Source organism: Scleropages formosus, chromosome 24 (assembly GCF_900964775.1).
Source record: "Scleropages formosus chromosome 24, fSclFor1.1, whole genome shotgun sequence".
Taxonomy (NCBI): Eukaryota; Metazoa; Chordata; class Actinopteri; order Osteoglossiformes; family Osteoglossidae; genus Scleropages; species Scleropages formosus.
In genome coordinates this window covers 9329027-9348232 of record NC_041829.1, presented here as the reverse complement: position 1 = coordinate 9348232, position 19206 = coordinate 9329027, and the positions used below count along the sequence as shown (strand labels likewise).

At 44.4% G+C, this 19206-nt stretch overlaps 2 protein-coding genes across 4 annotated transcripts; both read right to left on the bottom strand.

The window, feature by feature from the left end:
* On the bottom strand, positions 1-19147 carry cpne1 (copine I). Of its 3 annotated transcripts, none has more exons than XM_018755931.2 (16): positions 19069-19147; positions 6613-6744; positions 5774-5953; positions 5568-5642; positions 4970-5041; positions 4678-4761; positions 4418-4507; positions 4082-4177; positions 2994-3080; positions 2604-2663; positions 2181-2314; positions 1997-2051; positions 1862-1913; positions 1643-1776; positions 1149-1385; positions 1-811 (listed from the first exon to the last, which is right to left on the bottom strand). In XM_018755931.2, the coding sequence occupies exons 2-16, from the start codon at positions 6742-6744 to the stop codon at positions 695-697; spliced, it is 1605 nt and encodes a 534-aa protein (XP_018611447.2). In that variant the 5' UTR covers positions 19069-19147; the 3' UTR covers positions 1-694. The 3 variants fall into 3 exon arrangements, with proteins under 3 accessions (XP_018611447.2, XP_018611445.2, XP_018611446.2); XM_018755929.2 differs by lacking the exon at positions 4082-4177 and adding an exon at positions 3932-4030; XM_018755930.2 differs by lacking the exons at positions 4082-4177; positions 19069-19147 and adding exons at positions 3932-4030; positions 7640-7725.
* rbm12 (RNA binding motif protein 12) lies at positions 11233-19146 on the bottom strand. Its single transcript, XM_018755928.2, has 3 exons — positions 19069-19146; positions 16480-16565; positions 11233-14997 (listed from the first exon to the last, which is right to left on the bottom strand). The coding sequence occupies exon 3, from the start codon at positions 14973-14975 to the stop codon at positions 12306-12308; it is 2670 nt and encodes an 889-aa protein (XP_018611444.1). The 5' UTR covers positions 14976-14997; positions 16480-16565; positions 19069-19146; the 3' UTR covers positions 11233-12305.
* Positions 19148-19206: the final 59 nt, after the last annotated feature.

Sequence of the window (19206 nt, the reverse complement as noted above, 5' to 3'; positions counted from 1 at the left end):
AAAGAGGGAAAATCAAAACCAGGCTTGATTACTTATAGATTATCTAGCATAAACCAGGAGTGACAGAAGAGTCATCTCAGCGAAGCGGGATGGAGTCGCTCATACTGCTCACGGCAAATCGGCGCTCACATTTACTGTCCACGCTGGGTGGCCTAACAACAGGAACGACTCGCATTCTGGGTTATGCAAAACATTCCTTCAGCAAAAAGTCCTGAATCTGCTAAAACTCGAGAGGGATCCAGTTTATGCAACACCTTCCCTCCTATGATTGTAAAAAAGCAAAAAAGGTTCTAATCTTTGGCGCTACGTTTAAAAGACAGCTAATGTGTGTCTCAGTATCAAAATAACTGTCCGCATATTTAGTGTACATTATTTTCCATCGACATACTTTAAAGGCCATGCTGTGATAAGTGTAAACAGCCTACAAGCAGTTAGACCTGGAGTTAGTCTGTATCTACTGACGAGAATCTAGAAGGTTCTGACCCATTATATAGATTGCCAGTCAAATTTTAGGGGAATGGATGTATCGTCATGTAAACTGCAATCATATGGAGGACGATTTAAATAAAACACAAAAACAGGCTGAAGTAGAACATGAAGGCACTGTGAGATCATAGTAGCTAGCAGGTGCTCTAAATTGGATAATTCTGTTGGAAGGTTGGAGAGTGGCGCCTCCTAGTGGATGACCACACCTCTACATGGTCACAGGAGCAGGAGGGTTCACAGGGCCCAGGTTCATCATCTTGAAGTAAGAGACAAGCTGAGAGGGCACCTCCGCCAACACGCTCTGGGCGAGGGCCTCCTTGGGGGCCTGGAGAGGGAGACAAACGCATAACGGGTTTGGCACGCAGGGAAAACCTGCAACGCATCATGTTTGAAATGCTGGGCTTGCAAAGTAAAACATGGTATTTAAAAAAAAAAAAAAGAAAAAAAAAAATTATATTTACATATGAGAAACAAAGCGGCTGGTGCATTTGAGTACAAATAACCCAGGTGTATAAACAGGTGAATCAGCGTAAAGGTGAATGTGTAAGACTAAGTCACAGTGGACCAAGAACACTACTAAATGAAGACTGTAACCAAAATATTTGCACAAGTCTAGGAAAAAGGACACAAAAAAAATTAACGCGGTCAGCACGTAGACATACACTGGTAAACTGCCTGAAAGGCACAAACTGGACGATGTCCCGCGCCACGGGCTCCCCACTCAGGGACTTGAGGACGCCGTTGTCTCCGTCCAGGAACTCCATGGCCTTGAAGTCGGCTTCCCCAACACCCACAATGATGATGGACATGGGCAGCCGGGAGCTGTCCACGATGGCCTGCCGCGTCTGGTCCAGGTCCGTGATCTCGCCGTCAGTGATGATGAGCAGGACGAAGTATTGCTGCGTGTGGACAAGGTTTATGCATTAAGCCAGGTTTCTATCGCAATTGCTGGAATGGATTAGCAGGTGTTCATCAAGATTATTGATCAACCCATCACACCCAACTCTGGAGATGAGTGGTTCATCACCATAACCTAGAGGGTTTGCCATCCTCACTACTCAAAGGCTAGAAGGCTTGGAAAGAAGCAGCAGCGACGTCAATAAATGTACAACGCCTTATGGCCACAATGACAACAGCGGCGAGGGTTGGGACTCACAGATGCAGTTTTCTGCTGGGCCGCCCCAGCAGCAATTCGGGCCACGTGGGTTATTATGGGGGCAAAGTTGGTTGGCCCATACAATCGGACCTGAGGCAAGATGGCACGGTAGGCCTCCACGATTCCCTGGATACCTGTATCAAATGAGGACACAGTCCACGAAGCGTTAGAAGCCGGATGTACCCAAAGCGAAGGGTTCAAGACTAACAAAAACTCTACCTTGGCAGTAGGGACTGTTGGGGTTGAAGTTAAGTGGAAATTCATGGGACACCTTTGAGAGAAACAGAGAAAGTCAGTCAGTGTACGAAACTGGTTCAGACTCTTCCAAATTAACTGCCTTTTCCTGGGTCTCACCTGGAAGTTGGGAGGGATCTGAGCTCCGAACCCGAAGGCGGGAAAGAGTTTATCACTACAGGACGAAAAGGACAAGCGAGCGTCAACGGCGAGAGGGAAAGGAGTCTCCTCGGACCGCATCGCTTCTCACGCAAGCAGGGCAGCACTTTAGCGGCGCGGCTCGGAAAAGCTGAAATCCTCTTACCTGTCGTAATCCTGAACCACCTGCCCCACGGACCACAGAGCAGTGAGGTACTGGTTCATGCCATTAGGATTCATGTAGTGCAGCGAGTCTGGAGAGCGAGGATCACCATTGGAGCCCGTGAAGTCAATTCCCACCTGGAGTGGTGCAGAAGGCAACTTCACAACTCTGCAAGTGACCATCAGCTAAAGGGACATATTTTATTAATAATAGTGTCCTGGGTGCCACTCTTTTAATGGGTTATTAAAGAGTGTCAGGAAAATTGAGAGGCTACAAAACGGAAAAGGGCTGCACCCGTACACCATACACCAAGCCAGGGGTTGAGTTTCATTATAGCAGCTGACAAACTTATTGATGCAGCTTTGTATGTAAAAGAGCATTTTTGTGTATTTCTCTTCACTTTAAACAAGCACAATGAAGACTTACTGTAAAATTGATCTGGCAGCCTCCCATCACATAATCCAGGAATGAATAATCAGCTTCGATCTAGGAAACAGGGTGAACGTGAGAAATAAGAAAAATGAGACATGTGAAGTTAATGTACAGTTCTGTTACTGCTCTGGTTTCCTCTCACAGTCCAAAGACCAGTCAAGTGGTGTCTTTAAATTGCTTTTTTTTTTTTTGTGTACGGATGTGTCTTGCGATGGACTACTGTCCCATCCAGGGTGTACACTCACCAGTTGTCCAGAGCAGGGTGGGGGACAAGACTAAATTGATAACTGATGGATGCTGTTATTGTATTTTACCGATTTGTACTGCCTGCCTCCATGTAGCTGTGCAGCCTTGTTTCTGCAGCAAAAGAAATATCCCTCCTACCTTACAAGACTTTATTTTAATGATGCCAGAGTTCTTGTAATTCTTCTTCTTCTGCTTCTTGTCAGGGTGAACACAGTCAAATGTCACCTCGGGGTGGAAACCAACAAAGCATAAATTCCAAACAGGTAAAAACAAGACAGTGACAAAGGGCTCAGAGGTAATGATCGGAATGGCGGGACGGCTTTAGGAACAGCAAGTACACTGGCTCCTTAGCTTATGAACAGTCAGGATCAGAATTCTGCTTCTGATTTTTGTTTCTAACCCCAAACCCACTTTTACCAAAAAGTCACAGTAGATGTCAACACAGCCTTCCTTTGACTTGTTTTATTTTCAGTAAAAAAATCTTGAATATAGCTAATATAAATATCAAGTATTTCTATAACTTAAACATTCTTTAAAATTAATTTCAAATGAAGGAAAACAAAATACATTTGCCTCCACAGATTCCTACTCAATGCAGACTTGATCATTTCATCAAATAAATACATCACTTTCTGGCTGCTCTTTACTGCCACCTATCAGCTGGCCATGTTAAAACAGGTGGCACTGTCTGAAACAGACAAATTTTAGACAACACACAATGAAAAGTAAACCGGAAAATGTTTCCATTGTCATTAATTCATAACTCGGCTTCCGACAGCACAAGGAGCCAGTGTTCTTAAAAGGCTTTAATGACTTTACCCTAATGTTCCTGTCCACTAGAGTCCTGCTTTTGCAGCCTTCGAGAAAGGCACTGCATTTCAATTACTGCTGTATAAAAGACACCCTCTGCAGCTATACAAGCCACTGAGTAAAAACAGATGCGTAAGCAAATGTTTAAAAAAAAAAAAAAAAAAAAAGAAAAAGAAAGCCAGGAGATGGGTTATATATATATATATTTTTTAAAATACTGTACCACGACTATAAGCAGGTCAAAGGTGAAGTAAACGGGAGCTCACCGGAGAGCCGTGGCTGGCTTTCTGGAGTTCTGTCACATTAGTTTGGAAAATACCAATAAGATCATGAGAGCCATCATTATCGTAATCAGAACAATGGACCTGGAGGGAAAAGGGCATAGGGATTTAAGAGGGGGAGGGGCTCAAGCTCACCACATGATCCCTCGCCTCCAATAGCTGCACGGCAGTGCAAGTAAACTCCCCTATCATATCAGAACTGGTGTCTTCATCCTTATCGTAACAGGTTACCTGCCAGTAAGACACACGCTAGTCAGACTTGAGCAATGCTGGACTAGACCACCACCAAAATAATCAAAAACAAAACCTCACATGCAAGTCAAATTTTATCAAGTGTGGTCCTTATGAAGACACTGTGCAGAAAGGCATGAATACCAGTTAGTACAGTTTACTGTGTTATCTGTCCCGTCTTGGTTATAAGCATCAATGAAACAGTAGAAGAGAATGAGGAATAACTGGTATTAATGTTACCTTAATTGGTTTATTCATGTCGCTGTTGCAGAATGTTTGCAGGGATACTGAGAATTTTTTCCATGATGGGTTTAGATTATTCTTGATTACCTGAAAAACAGTTTGGATCACATTACGAACATAACATACGACACCTTCGGAACCAAGTTCTCAACTATAGCCAGTAAACTGCAGACTCGTTGTAATTGTGCAAAATTCACTTTACGTAACAAAAGGAACCGAACGGGCAATAAACTACAAATGCAAGGCAAACTTCTTACTTCTGTTCGATGAACCAGCTGCCACTTCCCATCGTCTCCCTGCTTAAAAAACTCCAGGAACGGGTCCGATTTCCCAAACAAGTCCTACGAACAAGTGTCACATTCTTACATGGTAGGAAGAACACGGCTCAGCGGGAAGGGTTACAATATCATTACACAATGTGCACTTAACGAAACGGCCATCACACTTATCTTCGGTTAAACAGCAACACAAACCGGCCGAAACAGCTCTATTCAAATAAAGCCCAGATGCGGATAAGGGACAGCCTACGGGTGAAGGCAGCTTCTCTACCTTCTTATCCAGGCCTTGCGCGTCGACCTCCAACGCTATGGCTCTGTTGTCCTTTATCTCCTCGGCTGTGATCTGCAACACCCAACCACAAACACAAAAGCCTGGGTCTATACCAGTTTCGGGAGAAGCTAATCCAGCCTGACAGTGACAACCAAGGGCCTATTCCAGGAGTTTTAGCGTGCAAGGCTGAGAACAGCCTGGATACAGCACACACACACACACACACACACACACACACAAGAAGCACATTACAATAAAAACACCCACATAAGAACAAAGGGATCATGCAAACTACAGACAAAAGTAACACCATATCTGAATACAAAACCCTGGTGTTACATGGCGCAAAAAAAAAAAAAAAAAAAAAAAAAAAAAAGTTTCCTGCTACCCTAATGGCAAGTAATTAAAAGCAAAAAACCCCAAAACCTATTTAGAGCTACGTCACATTTTATTTTCTACGAGATGTACATTGCTTTGGAGAAAACCATCTTAAATGAATAAATGTGCGTGAGAATGCCACTGTAAGTTGTACAAGTTTCAATGCGATCACAAGCACCGGTGAACAATAAAAAAAAAATAAATATTAAAAAACACTGACCGTAATGGTGCCTTTCCCAGCAGGCTTTCCCTTCTTCAGCTCCAGAGGCCTGGTGATCTTCTTGCTAGACACAACCTGAAAAACAGGTTTGCGCACAGCAGCTCAAGAGCCAGCGAAGGGTGTAATGACATGACACCCAACCTAAACTATACTATTAGTAAATTCCACGTGACGCGATGGAAGACCACCACCCTACGTGTGCTAACCTGTCCCAGAGTGCACTCGAAGCCCCCGAGATAGTCGTCATCTCCCAGGTCAACGGACTTGTTGTCGATGTCGTAGACGCCAAACTTGAGTTTCTGCACCTTCTCGAAATAATAATCCACACGCAGCTTCTTCGAGAACTCTGGATCCTGGCAGTTCTTTATCCGCTCTGTACGGTCCACCTATTGGGGCAAGAACACACTCATCCGACTTAACTGTAGCGCACGTCACAAAAATCTGCAGAGGATGAGGTAAACGGCAATACCGTCGTGGGATTTACGAACAGCCGAATTGTAGTTCGCCCCTTTATTTCCTAAAAGGCCTTTGCGGTGGAGCAAGACCACCCTGTATCTACCAGACTAGGCTTACAGGATATTTATCACACCTGCACTGGTGGAGCTGTAACAACCCAACCTTTAACCAAAATCCATCAAAAAAAAAAAATTAAATCCAGTGGTGTCTGCACTATCACGCTTTTATCAACCGCATAATGGGTTAAAAGGAGTTATGCATAAAAGCGACAAACAGTCCTCAGATCCCACTTGTGTTCATAAGTGCATTAATATTTTAAAGAACTTTTAGAATGTCCACATTTTTTGGTGACATCAATTCACGCATTTTACACTGACAGAAGGACTTAAAACTGCCAACATAAATGCAACTTAAGCCTTAACTGAGTGGGGATCTAATCTAATTATTGTAACTAAATAAGCCTTACTTTGCATATCAATACTGCAGACAGCAAATGAACGCATGAGCAAAAGCCACTTGACAGGATCCTAGGCGGGAAACCCCGCCCCTTACATAACTCCGCCCCACAAGCCACGCCCCCTCGCCTCACCTCCGTCCACTTATCGTCTCCGACGCTCTGAAGCAGCACACAGAGGGGGTCCGACTTGGATCCCACGTCCTTGTCTATGAGCTTGTTGCAGGAAATTGAAAGCTCCACTTTGGACACACACTGAGTCGCCATCTGGAGGCGAAGACAGAAAGGAGGAGGGGAAAAAAAATAAAAAAATGTCAGAATGTTACACAAAGTCAGAATGTTACGTAACATAAGCGTCCAAATGGTCAAAGCAATAACGAGAACTTTGTAAAGACGGCGGTGTCGCGAAGGTTACCAAGCGCTGCGGAATGTGACGGAAGGAGAACGCGTGTGACGGACCCTAACGGTGTAAGACTTTCGCGGAGCGCGGCGCCTCCAATCAGGAGCCGTCACACTGGCAGGATGTGGTTATAAACCACATCAAAATGGACGGGAGGGGTGGAGGACGACCAAAAAAAAAAAAAAAAAAAAAGAAAGAGAAATGGGTCAACGCGCAGGATGAGACTGCAGGACCTGCGGTACCACTGTGTCCAGCAAGTGTGAACACATCTCACCACACACGGTGGTCCTGATACTGCTCCTGCCGCCCGGAGACCCACAAACCGCCACGATCTGCAGCGACCTTCCACAGGCGTGGTCTTCCACCTAGCGCTGCGAAACCATCCTCAATCGACCCCGCCCGCCCAGCGATCGGCAGTTTCTCTCGAAAGAAAAGGGGGGAAAAAAATAAATAAAAATAAATACTGCCCAACCACCGCGCTGAGAAAACACCGAAACACAGCGAGTGAGGTCGATCGATCGATTGGTCGGTCGGTGTGAATGAGTCCTGAAGCTGGCTGCCCGGCCCCTCCGAAAAGAGGCGAACACGGACGAACATATCACTTCGCTCCTACAGTTGGAGAACTTTCCACGGCCAGGCTGTGCGCTACAAACAGGGTCGTCTCTGGCACAAATCATGCAAAACCTCGCTTCGCAGCAGGTTATCGAAACCCGCTGTCGGAGCACGTTCAGCGTTTATTAATGCACCAAACGTTCGCCATACCTTCTCAAGCGCACAGCAGAACGTGAGACACTCCCTCGGATCTCCTTACACCCGACCGCCTCGGACCGAAAAAGCTGCGGCTTCCTGTACTTCTGACCCAGGATCGCCCAAGGGGCGTGGCGGATAGAGCCCGCCCCACCCGCCTTCCCATTGGTTGCAACGCGGACCGTCGCACATTCCTACTGGACAAGCGGCCGCTTCAATCAGAGAGCGGAGCCGCAGTGCAGGAAGAAGCCCCGCCCCTCACGCACCACGATCCGCGGAAAACGCTCCCAATGGGCTCCAGATCGCTGCCGGCGGCGTGTGCGCTCAGAAGCGGCACCAGAAACCCGAGCGTTTCCTCTGCGTCCAGCACGCGGCAATGCGTTTTACCTCCAATATTTCTGAAAGCGCTACAGGAGGACCGAATGCACATTCGCAAATCAGACACCAGCCCAAGAAGTCGTCGAGAAAGCTCACGCATGTGGAACCGAAGGTCACCATCTTCTAGGATTGCGGAGCGCGTGAAGTCACATAACATTCGCGAGAAAAGCATCGCGAAGGCGGCATGCAGACAAACCGATCAGGTGTCGCAGTCAGTGAAAGCAGCATCGATGCAGTTGAAAGTGACACATGGCCACTGTGCATCCCAGGCACGCGCCACGCAAAGTACAGCCGTAACCGACCCCACAAAACTACTTATTCCAAAGTCACAGCCAAAACTGGAGTGTTTGATGAGATGTCTAAATTTTTCTGAAAGCCGCCTTCATCCAGCTTATTACTAGTGACATAAGCATGTTGGAATTTAAATGCTGAGAGGGGGTTTAGAACCACTTTAACATCAAATAATATCCAAACAGGTTGCAGGGTATAGTTTACCTTCACAATACAAGTCCATACTTTGATATTAGGATTTTAAATGCAAATTATTTGGAAATGTTGCATTGTAGCACCTTACTTAGAAATCTGCTTTCAGATAGAAATCTCTATTGTATTTTATGTAATTGTGATTCAAATTAATGGAAATGTTGTTCAAGAAAATAATCCCTATAAAAAAAGTTACTCATGCACAGATAAGATTGTAAAGTCTGACCCCCCCCCCGGAAGCCCTGATCAGTTTCCAATTGAGTGCCACCATCCTCAGCAAACATCTCCATACCTTCAAGACAAACTACACCACTTGGTGTTGCCATGCCAACTGACAAAGAGAAAGGCCTTTGAGATCCTTCTTGCTGGAGAAATCCATGAACCACCCACCTGAGACACTTATCACCTTCAGAGTCAACCTTCTGAAGACCATTTGTCAGGCTGCAAATCTTGGATCCATCAACCAGCTTCATTCATCCCGTCAGCATCCTTTGCAGCCATATTAACCCTATTGACATTATTGTATAGTACTTAGATTCCTGCACTGAAGAATTTCTATATTCCTTCAATAAGTTGCAAAATTAATGTTTTATCATAAGCACGCACATATCTCCTGAACAGCACCGAGTTTAGTGAAGACCCAGTTCAGGGTGCGCGGCACCTTTATTGCTGAGTTCACAGGTGTCCATAGAAAAGCTCATCCATGCAATTACCGTGGTCATACATTATACCAATAGCTACGTAACACATTTCAAGCCAGAATCATTTAAGACCGCTTCTGTGAAACACAGCAGCTCCAGCGGGTGATTTACTGTGTTCAGATTGAACTCCAATGGATACAGGAAGTGCTTCAAAAACTAACTTGAAATGCAGTGGTCCAGTCAGGTTTCTCACCACAACACACACTACCATTAAGAGCCTGTATTAGCCAACAGTGTGAAGAGCAGATATTCTGCACAAGGCTGTGCTTGCAACCTACTTTTTTTTCTTGGGGGGACGCGTTAGAAGAACAATGGCATCAAGTAAAAGCCATGAAATTCAACCGCGAACTGCAATTTAGCAGAAAAACAAGCCAATCTGAAGAATATGGGGATATATTGTAATTACAGCTCCATCTCTAACAAAACAGTTCAAAAGCAAAGATTTAAAAATCCCAGAACACAATGGGGGGGGGGGAAATCAACACAGCCAGGTGCACAAGTAGCTTCAGCAGAAGTCAGTTACACAGCATGTCCTAAAGGTCACCAAAAGACCCAGAGAACTTACCTTAGCCATCAGTCAAACTGCTCGCAGATTCCAGTGTGAGATGTGCTGTATGACCAACCTTTATTTCAATGAAAAAAGTGGCCAGCAATGCTTTATGAGATCACTCATCAGATTCACAAGACAAAACAATCCACCAAGGGCTACAGCAGGCAGCAGAAAGCTGTAGAATGACAGAACATCCAGCAGATAGGACTTAATGACTTTGGTTCCCGTATCACATTCCCCTGGGAACCACCCACAGTTTAGTCATCTGGCGCCCGAGAGCTGAAAACCCGAAGCAACCGCAGCATCCGTGATCTGCAAAGCAAACCTTACGCAGGGATATTAGGAGAATCTCCAATCTTTATTAATCCGCCCTTAATGCAAACTCCATTTTGACATCACACGTCTTATTATACAGCATCAAGGCTAACGTTCGGGCACAGTGCATAACCCGTAAACTCCACTGCTTTTTAAAATGCACACAAATATTCTGAATTTAAAATAAGACACTGGGCCACTGCCTCTTTTAGAAAAGTGCTAAAATGAGACCAGAGCCCCATTCCCCCCCTAACTGTTGTAACCGATAGAAACTGAGAACTTGTAATCCTTACTGCTGAACCCATCTCGTGGTCTGTAAAGATGTAAACTGGTGATGGGGTTATACTTTGACAGCAGAAAACCAAAGTTACCTCACTAACAGGCAGACAAAACCATTCAGGAGCCAAAAAGTCTACATCACTTGTAAGTTCTGCATTGCTATTTGAGGCCCACTGTTATTACATCTCTTTACTCAGATGGAGGCTACTTGGCTCCAATGTCATGGAATGAGCTCCCTCAGAGCTGCTGAAACCCTTTCAACCTACAGGAAGGGTCTCTTTCACAACTTTTGCTCTCCTGATCCCCTAACCACGCCATAAACTTGCATTACATCCTCTGTCAGAAACATGTGTTTTCATGATTTAATATAGAAACTACTTGTAATGTGTGCTGACAAACAGTGACACTGACCAAACTATACGTCAAGGATCTTGTATAATTAAAGGTCCTTGTCTGTTGGGAACCAGACTTTTGCTTACTCATAAATTGCCTTGGGGGGGAATCTGCTATATGAACAAATGCAAATGTCTCAAGTGGACATTTCAACTGATATGCAACTGTGGTTTGTACAACTCTGATCTCCTATGACCGCAGAGCTCACATTTATGTGAATTAAACAGACCATTTCAATATTTTAAAACATTTCACAGCCTAATATTTAAGCGCTTACACTTAATTCTGGAAAAAAGTTTGACACGAACATCTTCGGGAAAAGTTGGTTTGTTGTGGTTTGACTCACTAATCTCTCCCCATCTATGGCATAACCGCAGATGTACTCACCAATTTCAGTGGAAAACCAATATGCACTTAGGCGGGGATGCACCATAGATGTGGCTGTCTCATTGCAACTGGGACTTATGGGAGACACGCAGAACATACCACCAGCAAAATGTTTTATTATTCCATCAAATGCCATTAAAAAGAGCAAGTAATGAAAAGGCACAAGAGAAACATACAATTTGTTGTTGAATAATCATTTTAGGAATGCCATTTTATTGACAAAATATGTAGGCTGAACAGTATATACACAACTGCAAAATAAAACAACTAAGCTGAGACGTCACAGTCCAAATAAATGAAACAAATACAAGTGTTTCCGGTTCACGGTGCAAGAGTTGCAACCCAAATAGGAGCCACAGCTTGGGAAAAAACACAATATGCACATTTTAAAGTGAACACAGTGAGAAACTGCTCAGACACCAAGCATTTCAAGGCCGCCACTACTCCAGCAAACAAGTGGATGGTCTTCTGATGTTTCAAACAAAATAAACGCAATAAGAAAACTGACATCTTTTCATGGTCCTCCAAAACTCAACATTGCATCAAGTCTGTGGCGGCAACCGCATTGGCATGGCATTTAAAACAGAAAGGAGAGAAAACAGCACGGAGGAAAAGGAGCAAATGGTTCCACCACAACATTTTGCACATGCTTCGCAAAGAATCGCCAAGCCTGACAGCCATTGAGGACTACACCCAGTCTGTAACTGCGATCTAAAGCACGGGTGAAGAAAATACAAAACATAACGACAGCAGAAACAAATACACAAAACGATTCATGGCATTTTGAAAATGATCACATGCTTCTCAATAAAAAGGAAAATACCAGCACAGCTAATACACTCACATCCTTCTTGCTGGCTCAAAACTTTTTAGGGTCTTCAAACATTTACTAAAAAATGATTCCGCTCTGTACATGATTGGTTTAAGTAACCCTCATCTTTCAGCTACAAGCAAACCCACACACACACTATGTACTAAGCATACCATTCTTTTAATGCAAGTGACTTCCACGATCCTTTGCTAATCTACAAAACAGCCTGATTACTTTGGTAAAGAACCTAAAATTGATGCATTGTTCACTCCTCGGTCAGTTAGATGGAATATCATCCCCATGTTAGTTTTCACCATGGTATTTTTTTTTTTTCCTTTAGCAAAAAGTCTCAATGCAGCTTAATGTGAAAAAGAAAAAGCACACCTATCCTAATGTAATCTTGACTTTTCGTGACCCAATAGGTCTATCATTAAGGTCCAAGACTGCAGACATCGCTTCATCGTGCGACTCAAACGCGACCATTGCCTCTCCGGTGGGCATACCCTTGTCACTGTACTGAAGGCACACCGAACCAGGTAGCACCTGATAACCGTAGAAGAAATCAAGTATCTCATCAACGGTGACTGTGAACGGCATGTTCTGGATCTTGACAATTGTTGGTCGATGGTTACTTGGGCCCCCGCTTATGCTTGTGGGTCCTCTCATTGTTTCGGATACTGAAGCAAATCCGGCCTGCGTGCTGCCTGCCCGGCTCTGTCCGCTCCCTCGGCTTGAGAGGCCGCCGCTCTTTCTGGGGCCGTTATCAAAAGGCGGGATGGCCCTTATGCCCTCTGGACCCCCGACAAAGCCCGGCGGTCCACTGTTACCACCAGGCCCGGGTCGGAAGCTTGGAGGCTCCAGCACCGGTCCTGAAAGGTGGGTAGCAACCATGGGTGGGGGAACAGTCAATGGCACATCTAAGCCACTGGCCATTGGAGGAATGGGGGGAGGGGGTCCTCCAAGCCCATTCCCTGGAGCACTGAAAGGGGTGACAAAAGGAGGCGCGCTGGTCAAGCTGCCTATACTGCTCCTCATGAAAGAGTACTCATCTCCTGTCACAGTGGGAAAGGCCTGGGCTGAGCTATGGCTCGGACCATGTGACTGAGCACTTCCTTGAGATTTTGTTCCTCGCTTTGCTTGCGGTGGTGGGTTCCTTTCTATCTCCTTCATTTGGTCAATGGTCACAAGGTGCACAAAAGCATCTCGCCCGTTCAGTTTCTGTCTGTGTAGCCTCTCCGCTTTAAGCGCCTCCTCTTCAGAGCGAAACTGTACTACAGCTTGACCTAAACCGTTGCCATTACCATCAACAAGAACTTTGAGGCTCTCCTCGAAAATCTGAATCCCCTCCAAAAACAGACGTACGTCTTTCTTGGATACGTTGTATGGGATATTCGAGATGTGTGCACAGGTCCTGCCTTTTCCACCACCTTCTGAGCCACCCTTCGAGTCCCCTTGCTGGGACCCTTGCATCCTTTTCCTGATCACATCAATCTTTTCAAACATGCCTTTTTTGGTGATTGGGTGAACCTGTATGAATCTGCTACCCATATACTGCATATGGCAGCCAAGTGCAGCCTTGTAGTCCACCTCATTTCTAAATTCAACAAAACCTTCGCCCGTAGCTCGGCCATTTGGCCCATATGCTATATAAATGCTATCTTCAACAATATCCAGGTTCTTAAAAAATTCAAATATCTGCTTGTTCTCTGCTTCGTAGGGTAGTCCTTTCAAATAGACGCAGTACTCCTGGTTGTGAGGCGAACGAGATCGGGCCCGGTCACGACTTGAGGGCGATTCCGAACTTGAGCCCGTGCGACGATGCTGATCCGGCTCTGTGTCACTGCCATGCTTAGATGATCCTTGACCTCCGGCCACACTGCCAGCTGCAGTAGAAGCTGTCCACTGCCTCTCAGTAGCAGGTGTGACCTCGACGTACCTTTGACCCATCATGCCAGCATTTCTTTTAAGAGCTTCAAAACCATCCTGAGGTGTAAAAAACTTTGCCAGGGCTCTACCACTGCTCCTGCCCAGACCGTCTCTGAGAAAACGAACAGAATCTACCCCCAAGCCTTGGAAAAACTCTCGCACATCCATTTCTGTTGCAGTGAAGGGCAGGCCTTGGAGATGAACATATAACTCGTCTGAATTTACAGCCGGCGGCTTCACAGGAGCTTGCAGATTTAAAGGGCCCAAGGGATTCATTGGGCCAAGAAACATATGGTTTGGGTTTCCAATTGATAATGGGGGCCCAGAGCCAGTTAACCCACTGCCCACAGGACCAACTGGGGGAGGGACACCAGGATTAAAGGGCGGAAGAGTTGACATGTGTGGCATGTGTGTCATGGGGGGGACAGGGGGAACAGGAGTTAAAGGGGTGACGGAGGGAACTGGTGGCAGAGTGGACACAGGTGGTGGCACTGGCATAGGTGGTATGGAGGGCATGGGGGGCAGAGATGGCATAGTGGGCAAAGGCGGTATAGGGGGAGGAACAGAGTTCAGAGCGGACATGGCAGTGGTCATGGTGGAACCCATGGTCAGACTGGGGCTACTGAAGTTGTTGCTGTAGCTCGGGGGAACGCTTCCCATGCTCGTCGTTGCAAATGTGGATATGCTCTTGTTGCTCACAGGCTCATGCACAGAGGATGTGGTGGCGACAGTGGTTGGTGTAGGGCTGCTAAACCCTGGAACAGTAGTGGGAAGGCTAGCTCGCCCACTTCCACTGCTGCTAACAGGTGGCCCAGGCCTACTGCCATTACCTGCAGGACCCTCCGAATTGCCCGTCTCAAAACGCCTGCGACTAAGCTCAATCATGTTCTGCATCTCGGTTTTGCTGCTTAGTAGAAGAGATACTTTAGACCCTTTGATCACCCCCCCAGTACGCATCATGCCAAGCCTTGCATCTTCATCAGTGGCAAAAACAATAAAAGCCTCACCATTTTCACCCCCTACAATATGTACACCACCATCGGGGATTGTCAATCCAGAGAAGAAATGGCGTATGTCCATGGTCCCCGCCACAATGGGGAGACCTTGCAGGCGGATGACCACAGCCATGCTGAGGCGTACCAACACACACCTGCAGGTGAAAGAAGGCAACGTCTGTGTGAGGCTACAACTTTGCAAGTGAGCAAAAGACAAATGTAAAACAAGCAATCGATTTCACACAGGACGTGAAACGCAGCAGATTAAAACCATTTAACTGTAAATGCAATAACAGAGGGAGGAAAAACTCATTTTTGCAAAGCAGCAACCAACAAGCAAAAATCTTAAGTCAAAACCTACTTGTTTTGACCATATAACAATTTTTCCACAACCAGAGACCTGCAGGCTCAACTTGGAAAATATGCAGTTACAAAAGGCTTACAAAAAAAGACTAGACACTTCATTAACGCAAGTATATACAGTGATAGTGACCAAATTGCATGGCTACACTAAACACACCAAATTTTTTTTTATAGGTACAGATTTTGGTGCCAATTAAACTGTACATCCTGATTGTAGTGTGGGCAGAACTTCCACTGTAATTAAAATATACCTTCAAAGCACAGGACAGCATGCTGCAAATAACTAAACATTTTAACCTAATTAAACTTCTATGACAGCAAACATGCTTCCAACACATTTTCTACTAGATATTGTTCAAATTACAATGGGACTATGCAATATATTGTATGCACATTCAGAAGTGTACCAAGCGGTTTGCCATTATCTTCTGCAACAAATACATTATCTCATCGTGTGTATAACATTTATAATTTACAACATGCATGTGCAGATAACTATATCTGCAATGACTGAATGCTGCATGTATTTTAAAACTTTATGAAGGTACACACAGCTGTGATATAACAAACTCTGCAATTTATAGAGCAGCAACTGCATACACCGCATTGTCACACATTCCTCACAATGCACAAGGAATAAGACTGCAAATTTCAAAGACAAAACCATTTCAAGCAGCATGGAAGGGGGAGGGGGGGGACACAGACTTATACAGAACTCCAACTTGTGCAACAGGACAGTCAATGCTGCAGATCACCAAAAATATTAATGATCACAAGCCAAAACAGTGTGCTAAACTATTAAGGCACACTACACACCAACTTCAGAGCAATCCAGGCCAAACTTGACTTAAACTTTACTAAAACATTTTGAATCTTTCCTTAGGGTATAAATGACAGGAAATAAGTGCTTTTTAAAGTAGTGGACATAAGCTGATGTACTGCTTTAATTATAAGTAGGGGAGAGGAAAACCCTTGCTTAACATTTCTTTTAAGTGAGAGGATAGTAGCAAATTCTATAATTATGCAACTGGGATCAAGGGGCTGATGTGAAATTATGAAGACTTTACAGTTTTTTTTAAAAATATAGCCCAGGCACCTTTAAGGATTATTTTCAGAATAAACTCAAATCTGTTGCTCAAGCCATAGTCAGAGAAGGCAGGGACATGAAAGCGACTGATTTGTATTATTTACACTAAAGTGGCCAAAATTGCTCTGAATGGGTCACTAAAGTGGCTTCAGTTCATTATGTTCAGGACCAGTTCATAAACGCTTACCTGTAACAATAAGTGGTGCTTCCTTATAAGTTGTACAGGATACTCAAGCCAATCCTGACGGCAAGCAATTAAAACCCAACTCTAGACTGTAACAAAAAAAAAAATAAATGGAAGCAAAAGACATGAATGCAAGCAGCAGGCAACTGGACGCAGCCCCATGTGCACCTTGTAAGAGAAGATAACTGGACCTAAACTCAGCTTCATCATTCAGCAGCAGAATCCACACACAGGGAATGCAGAATACTGACAGCAGTATCAGAACTTCAGAATGGCAGTTTTTCCCAAAAAAAATTTTCAACTGAACATATATGAAACAAACATGCATCTCAGGAAACATTTAACAAAACAATTCATGTGTCTGTCTCAAGTCTGTTCAGAGTAATCCAAAAGCATGCTCCATTAAGACCTTGTGCAGTCAGGTGTTGGATTCTAATTTGCACATTTATACAACATAAGTAAAGACAGAATAAACCACTGCATTTAATGTTTATAAGAACTTGCCTGGTAAGTACAATTTAGGGAGATTTTGTTGAAATAAGTCACACCTTTAAAATGTTGATGGCATTTCATCTCCTCGCAACTATTCCCATTACAGAACAAATAAACACTACCATTTCTTTTAAAAAGGTAACGGCTACCTGATGACAAATTGTCTATAACATTATCTAAACCCTGTGATGCACAAATCAGAAAGATACGCAAGAAAATGTGTCCATCATGGCGTACCGTACCGAACAAAAGAAATGTGTTCCTCCATTGTGGCTCACATGCCAGAAATCACAACACTGCACAGCGGCTTTTCAATGCTGAAATGGATAACACACCACAGCACCTACAATTTACAGATGCTCTCAACCTCCCAGAGGTCAGTTTCATATCACCACCACCACCCTCCTGAATACTCATTTACATGAGTTTTTTTCAAATATCCAAGGGTTTTTACTTCTACTGAAAATACAAAGTGTTTGGCTTTGACGGGCTCAAAGCTCAATAGGAAAAAGATGCACAAGTCTAAGCATTTGTCAAATGAGCAATTAAACAGACTGTGTTAGAACAATTCAGGGCAGACAAAGAAGAACTTGGGGTGTCACAGCTTCAGACACTTGTTACACTGTCAACGACAGAAGTTTTTCTAGATGAAATGTGACTCATGGTGCGAGTGCTTACCTAAACAACAAATTTCAGTTGCACCCAACATTAAAGTACAGAACTAATTTCTTTCTAGAAATACACAAAAGGTAGTTCAAACACCTAACAAGCAGAACACCTAGTAAATATATATTAGCAAGACAAATTGATCAGCAAACCCAACCATTTCCCAGAATTCCCCAGTTCGTCACCCTACTTACAAAATGACACTTCAAAGGATCAATTCTTTCCAACAAGCAAATGGAACGTTATTCGTCAGACTAAAGTGAACACGCATACACCTTTTTACTTGAACCCAGCAAAATCCTTGCACCTCCATGCCAGAAAACCCAATATCTCTCCATTCTTCAGTTGGAAAGACTGCGCTCAATCACAAGGACAATACACCATAGTAGAAAAACACATACCAATTAAGTATTCAAATCTGGATAAATATCAATATTATTTTCCAGAACAAACCTTGGGCTCGAGTCCTCCAATTATTCCCACAGACCAATAAACCACTTTCCTTGGCAATCATCTGACAACAGTGTAGACAAAAGCACGGCCCAGAGATGACATACTGGTTCTCCTACATTGGAAACTCACAGCAAGACACAAACAAACCCAACCTTCAGTGCTTTGTAATTACAAAGGAAATAAACACCAGCAGGAGACTCCCATCTCTCCCAAAAGAACCCACCACCACGGAACATCTCAACACGTCTCTGGAAGCATCTCTCAGACAACATCAACACCAGTCAATTAATAGGACAATTCAAACTCAAAGTGTCAGAGCATTGCAAGTAGCAGATGAGACTGCAAGAAAAAAAAGCAATGAATAAAAGCACGTTGCAAAATAGTCAATCCATTTATTCTGCAAAGTCCCAATAACCACAATTTAACCACAGAGACCACACAGCCAGGCAGGACTGCTCCTAGATTTACATAACAATTGAACTGAATTGAATACAAACCCCAGTTATTACCGGCAACATTCTGTTGTTGTGTAGTGTTCCTGATTTAATATTATATAGTGCACAAAAGTCAAGAGCAAAAAACACACATTTAAAGGCCCTGCAGCGTCGAGGTGTTCACACTCACAGCTACCTCCTCCTCAGCACACCACCACCAGCAGCATCAAAATGGCGCCGAACCCAAAGCGCAGGTCCGTACAGCATCCTACAACATAAACATGTTTTCTACCCACGCGAATGAGGAAATAAATACGAACCCTACACAAAAATATCCACTTTAAAATCCCAACACTGCCACTGTCGCTCTAAAAGCGCCCAACTCCACCCAGAAAGCCAGCCGTTGCAGGCCTAGCTCTAACTAACGCTCGTTCGCGAATCCCACCAATCCGTGTTTTCGTTTTTATCATTATGTTTTCTGTTTATTCGTGCCACATGAATCTTGCTGCAATAACCGTTTGTGAATGCTGTGCTTTCTGGCTCTTACCGAAAATTATCTGTACACAAACAGATTTAATTTAATTTAATGAGACGCCGTCTGAGGCTCCTCTGCCCCCTCCGTGCGCTTTTCCTCCGGAGCAGCGATGCTACAAAATGTCCGCCCTGGCAAATCGGACGGCGTAGC